The sequence below is a fragment of the Malania oleifera genome, chromosome 5 (genome assembly GCF_029873635.1).
Source record: "Malania oleifera isolate guangnan ecotype guangnan chromosome 5, ASM2987363v1, whole genome shotgun sequence".
Classification (NCBI taxonomy): Eukaryota; Viridiplantae; Streptophyta; class Magnoliopsida; order Santalales; family Ximeniaceae; genus Malania; species Malania oleifera.
The window spans coordinates 11310940-11317037 of NC_080421.1; the positions used below are offsets into that span (position 1 = coordinate 11310940).

The 6098-nt window shown below is 45.8% G+C and overlaps 1 protein-coding gene across 1 annotated transcript; it reads left to right on the forward strand.

Moving 5' to 3' along the window:
• The first annotated feature begins 382 nt into the window (after nt 1–382).
• LOC131155835 (uncharacterized) lies at nt 383–3245 on the forward strand. The gene is made up of 3 exons (XM_058109281.1): nt 383–647; nt 855–1095; nt 1193–3245. Exons 1-3 carry the CDS (start codon nt 383–385, stop codon nt 3243–3245), a joined length of 2559 nt encoding a protein of 852 aa, XP_057965264.1.
• The last annotated feature ends 2853 nt before the right edge of the window (nt 3246–6098 follow it).

Here is a 6098-nt window from a genome sequence, read left to right on the forward strand (position 1 = left end):
CCGCTCGTCATGGGTTACCTGTTTAAAATATATAATTTATTTATTTTAAAAATTTAAAGGAAGTGCAGTAGTAAAAAACGCAACCTCTACTACTGTTTTTGGACATGTTGGTGAATATTGAAAGAAAATAAAATAAAATAAAATAAGAGACTCAAATTTTACTTCTGCCACAGTATTTTGGAACTATTGCTGAACATATTGAAAAAAATCTACGGCAAATAGACAAAGTAGGAACAAAAATAACATGCCATAATGTTCAATCTTTGATTGTTTTTCTTCTCCTTGGTTACGCAAATCTCAATCTCTCTCTCTCTCTCCGTTGAAGAAGAAGAAGAAGAACTGTGAGTCTGCGTGCGAGGTGCGACCAGGACCAGATGGCCAGATGAGAGGCCAGACGGCCTGTGGAGTGGAGAATGGAGTTGGGGCTGTGGAGAGTGGAGGAAACGACGACTCGGAGTCTCAGTCATGGTCACTCGAGGAGCAGCAGCCTGCAGCCTGCAGGAGGAGGAGGGCCAGAGGCTGGGAAAATGGAAATGGCCTAGGGTTTTCTCTGCAAATAAGGCCCCAGATCCGCAACTGGGGTGCTTGGCCGATCGCCTTTGAAGCGCAATATCGTCCCTATCTTGGGAAATGGCTCAGACAGGAATGTTTCTTTCTGAAATGGAAAAAAAAGCCAACATAAAACTTTCAAGGGAGTATGCACAAAACAAACCTTGGAGAGACGCGGCCACTCAGTGGACCCTCCGTTCAACGACCGTGAGGCAATATCGATGTTCCGTAGGGACTTTACAAGATCCCACCGTTCCATCTAGTAGGGTCCACTCCTCATAACTTCATGGACATTGTGTCGGCAGGGCCAGATTGGAAGCCGACGTCAAAGCTGGAACGGATAAATACTTGCACTACCTATAATGGCCCAATAAGAATGGTCAAGGTAAAAAGGAAGAAGCGACCCCCAATGAGACAGGGACCTATGAGAAGCCTAAGACAGAGAAGCCGAAGTCAACAACCTAGGCGAAATTTCTACATGGAACCAGTAGTAAACCAAACACTGCATATGGGCCCCCAGACCCCAGTTTTGTGGCCCCCGCGCTTGTGCCAACCCGCCGAACAACCCTACTCGCCCGAGCCAGCAAACACACACAGGAATACACCCAAGTATTTTTCGTAGATTGGGGAACCATTCGCATAGTCTCATTATACGCGAGACTATTCCCCCAGCTTTTAGAACAAAGATGATATCTACCATCCCCCCCGGGATTCCCTCTCCAAATCCTCCCCCACATTGGTATAATCCCGAGGTCCGATGCGCGTACCATGCCAATTCTCCAGGGCACCCTATTGACCAATGTTGGGCCTTCAAACACAAGGTGCAAGATTTGAAGGATGCGGGTTGGTTGTCATTCGATGCGAAGCCTGGTTGTATTCAAGAGAATCCTTTGCCTGACCATGGGAAGGACAATGTCGGAATGATCGAGGAACAAGATGGGGAAAAATTCGAAAGAAGATGGGAGCAGATGACGCTAGACTGGGTGTATAGTGAACTGACAACGGCAGGCCTAGCAGGGTTAAAGGCTATTTGCCCTAAAGGCGCCCCATGCACATGCCAAAATACTATGAAAAGATCAGTACAACAATGTGAGACTTTCCGGATTTTTCTAAGTAGCTTGATTGACAGCAAACGAGTGGAAGTTAGCCGCGTTCAGAAAACAAATGAAGTTTCAGTCATAGGGGAATCTGACCATCCCCAATTCACCAATAGACCATTTATCCCCATCATGGGAAAAACCCCACGAGTCCCAGAGGCCCCAGTTCGGGTAGTGATCTCAGCCCCTCGCCCTTTCGCATACCACAGTGACCAGGCAGTGCCATGGAGATACAATTGTGAAGTACGCACCGAAGGAGAAACTAGCAGTGCTGCTGAAGCAAGAGGGATAACCAGAAGTGGAAGGGTTTATACGCCGAAGGTCTTGGAGAAGGTGCAACCTAGCCAAGAACAGGATAGGAACCTGAAGAAGCCAGTTCAATCTCAGGAAGCCGAAGAATTCTTGAAGATTATTAAACACAGTGAATACAACATTATTGATCAACTGAAGAAGATGCCAGCCCATATCTCTGTTTTATCACTGTTGTTGAGCTCGGAAGCCCATCGGGAAGCCCTATTAAAGGCTCTTAATCAGGCCTATATTCCCCAAGACATCAGCATCGATAATTTTAACCATGTGATTGGTGGTCTTACGGCTACCAACTACATTACATTCGCTGATGAGGAGATCCCCGTGGAAGGACAAGGGCACAATCAGGCGTTGCACGTTTCCGCTAAATGTCGAGATCACATGATTGCACGAGTGTTGATTGATAATGGGTCATCTTTGAATGTCATGCCCATGACGACCCTACAAAAACTGCCTGTTGACCCGTCCTACATAAGGCAAAACAATTTGACTGTGCGGGCTTTCGATGGCACCCGCAGGGAATCGGTGGGATCTATTGAAATGCCTGTGCAAATTGGACCAGTCACCTTCGACATTACATTCCAAGTCATGGCCATAACCCCGTCTTATAGCTGCTTGTTGGGGAGACCGTGGATACATAACACCGGGGCAGTTCCGTCTTCTCTGCACCAACGGGTCAAATTTGTAGTAGATGGGAAATTGGTTTGTGTATATGGTGAAACCGATGTTATGATAACAAAGCCCGCTTCCACTCCTTATGTGGAAGTCACGGAGGAGGCATTGGAGGACTCATTCCGAGCCTTCGAGATCATAAATGTCACAACTATAGTAGAAGGATCTCCAATCCCACACCCTCAGATCCCCGCCGCAGTGCATATGATGGCGTCCGAAATGATCAGACAGGGGTACCATCCAGAAAAAGGGCTCGGAAAATACCTACAGGGGATCCGAAAGCCGTTAATGCTTAAGGAAGTCAAAGACAGATATGGCCTTGGCTACATACCTACGGTGGCAGACCGAAGGAAGAAAGCTGAAGAGAAGAAGATGCGGAGGGTGGAAAGAATCACTGGTGAAACAAGCTCCAAGGAAGGACTGTACGTCCCGTCCATCAGCCAAACCTTCGTAAAAAGCAGTCAATCCAACCTGGAGGCAGAATTGCGGCAATTAAGTATATCAGTATTGGATGCTGAAGTCCCGTCGAACACTTCTACAGAGTGGATCCATCATCTCCAACCAGGAGTACAGCTTCAGAACTGGAGTTCTTTTGATTTACCAGATATCATCATGTAATGATCTTTGTTTCAGGATTTGTTTAGTTCTACTTTTCTTTTGTATTCCCCCGGCCACTGAAAAATCGGGGAAGCTCTTTAATGAAAATGAATCATGCATTTCTTGTCATTTATGTGCATTTTGGAAGTCAACTGTCGAAATTTGTTTGTTAATTTCATGCAGGAATAAAGAAAATAACAACACCAGAATCCCTTGCCAAGTAATTGACATTAACTTTGAAAATCTAATCCATGAAACCGAAGTTGAAGATCAAGAAATAAACTTGTCCCCTGAAATGGAAAGAATGTTAAAGTCTGATGAAAAACCAACCTTGACCAGTAGCGATCCCACCGTCATGATTAATCTTGGAACTGAGGAAGAGCCCAAGCAGGTGAAAATCGGAGCACTACTAAAGGGTGAAGAAAAAGACAAAATGATTGAATTACTAAGGGAATACCGAGACGTGTTTGCCTGGTCGTACCAAGACATGCCAGGTTTAGATACGGATTTAGTAACCCACAAGATCCCACTTCACCCAGATTCAAAGCCAGTAAAGCAGAAACTGAGGAGAATGCGGCCGGAGATGTTACTCAAGATAAAGGAGGAGGTACAGAAACAGCTTGAGGCAGGATTCTTGGAGGTAGCCCAGTACCCTGAATGGATGGCCAACGTTGTCCCAATAATCAAGAAGAATGGTAAAGTACGAGTTTGTGTCGACTACCGGGATCTAAATAAAGCAAGCCCTAAGGACAACTTCCCTCTCCCACACATTGATGTGTTGGTGGACAATACTGCAGGGCATGCTTTATTTTCATTCATGGATGGATTCTCCGGATACAACCAGATTAGGATGGCACCTGAAGACAAGGAAAAAACGACTTTCATCACATTATGGGGGACTTTCTGCTATAAAGTCATGCCATTCGGACTAAAAAATGCCGGAGCCACTTACCAGAGGGCTATGGTAACCCTTTTTCATGACTTAATGCACAAGGAGGTTGAGGTTTATGTCGACGACATGATCGTTAAGTCGCGAAATGAGAAAGACCATGCGTTAAACTTGGAAAAATTGTTCGAGAGGCTCCGAAAGTGCCAATTGAAGTTAAATCCCGAAAAATGTACTTTTGGTGCTACGTCCGGGAAGCTATTGGGGTTTATAGTAAGTGAGAAAGGGATTGAGGTAGATCCTGACAAGGTCAAAGCCATTCGAGAGATGCCTAGCCCAAAGTCTGAAAAGGAAGTGCGAAGTTTCTTAGGTAGGCTCAACTACATTGCTCGGTTCATATCTCAATTAACCACCACCTGCGAACCCATCTTCAAGCTGCTGAGAAAGAACAACCCAGAAAAGTGGAACAAAGAGTGTCAAGTGGCCTTTGAAAAAATAAAGGAGTACCTTTTGAATCCCCCAGTACTAGTGCCACCAGTACCCGGAAGGCCTTTAATCTTGTACTTGGCGATCTCAGAAAACTCCATGGGTTGCGTATTGGGCCAGCATGATGAGACCGGGAGGAAAGAAAGGGCCATTTATTACCTTAGTAAGAAGTTCACAGATTATGAGTCTAAGTACTCTGATCTGGAAAAAACATGTTGCGCTTTGGTATGGACGGTCAGTAGGCTGAGGCAATACACCTTGTATTACTCCACCTGGCTGATCTCCAAGATGGACCCAATAAAGTACGTGTTTGAAAAGCCCGTAGTAACTGGACGAGTAGCACGATGGCAGATGTTGTTGACGGAATATGATATTTCTTATGTCACCAGGAAAGCTATCAAAGGTAGTGTCATTGCCGAATACCTAGCTGAAAGAGCCGTGGAGGATTACCAACCTATGGAGTTCGAATTCCCAGACCAGAATATAAACTCCCTAACCCAAGAGGAAGAAGACTTCGAAGAATGGAGGATGTTGTTCGATGGGGCAGTCAATGTTTGGGGACGTGGGATAGGCGCAGTGCTCATATCACCAGATGGGAAACATTATCCGGTGGTAGCTAAGCTCATCTTCCCTTGTACTAACAACATAGCCGAATACGAGGCATGTATATTGGGTTTGCAGACCGCTTTAGATCGGGGTGTCAAGCGACTAATAGTAAGAGGAGACTCGGCCTTAGTCATTCACCAGCTAACCGGAGAATGGGAAACTCGCGATTCCAAGTTAGTACCGTATCGAGAGTACATTCAAAAGATAATAGAAGGGTTTGACAGTATCAGTTTCTCTCACACACCAAGAGAAAACAATGTAATGTCTGATGCACTAGCCACACTGGCAGCTTTATTCAAGGTAGAAGAAGGGGTGAAGATCGAAGCTATTCATATCAGAGTACAACCCGAACCTGCCTACTGCACGGTGATAGAGGAGGCCGACGGAAAACCGTGGTTTTATGATATCAAAACCTACATCCAGAAAAATGAGTATCCCGAAGGGGCATCCAATAATGATCGGAGGACTATTAGAAGGTTGGCCATGGGTTTCTTCTTAGATGGTGAAGTTTTGTACAAAAGAAATCATGACATGACCCTCCTACGGTGTGTAGAGGCACAGGAAGCCCAACAAGTCACGCGTGAGGTTCACGAGGGAGTCTGCGGTACCCACGCTGGAGGCCACTCATTGGCACGAAAAATACTTAGGAGTGGGTATTATTGGATGACCATGGAGAGAGATTGCATTGACTACGCCCGAAAGTGCCATAAGTGCCAAGTTTACGGTGATCGGATCCAAGTCCCACCAGCCCCACTTCATGTTCTCTCCGCACCTTGGCCCTTTTCAGCCTGGGGCATGGATGTGATCGGGCCAATAAGCCCAAAAGCCAGTAACGGACACCGTTTCATCTTTGTGGCAATCGATTATTTCACTAAATGGGTAGAAGCCGCCTCGTA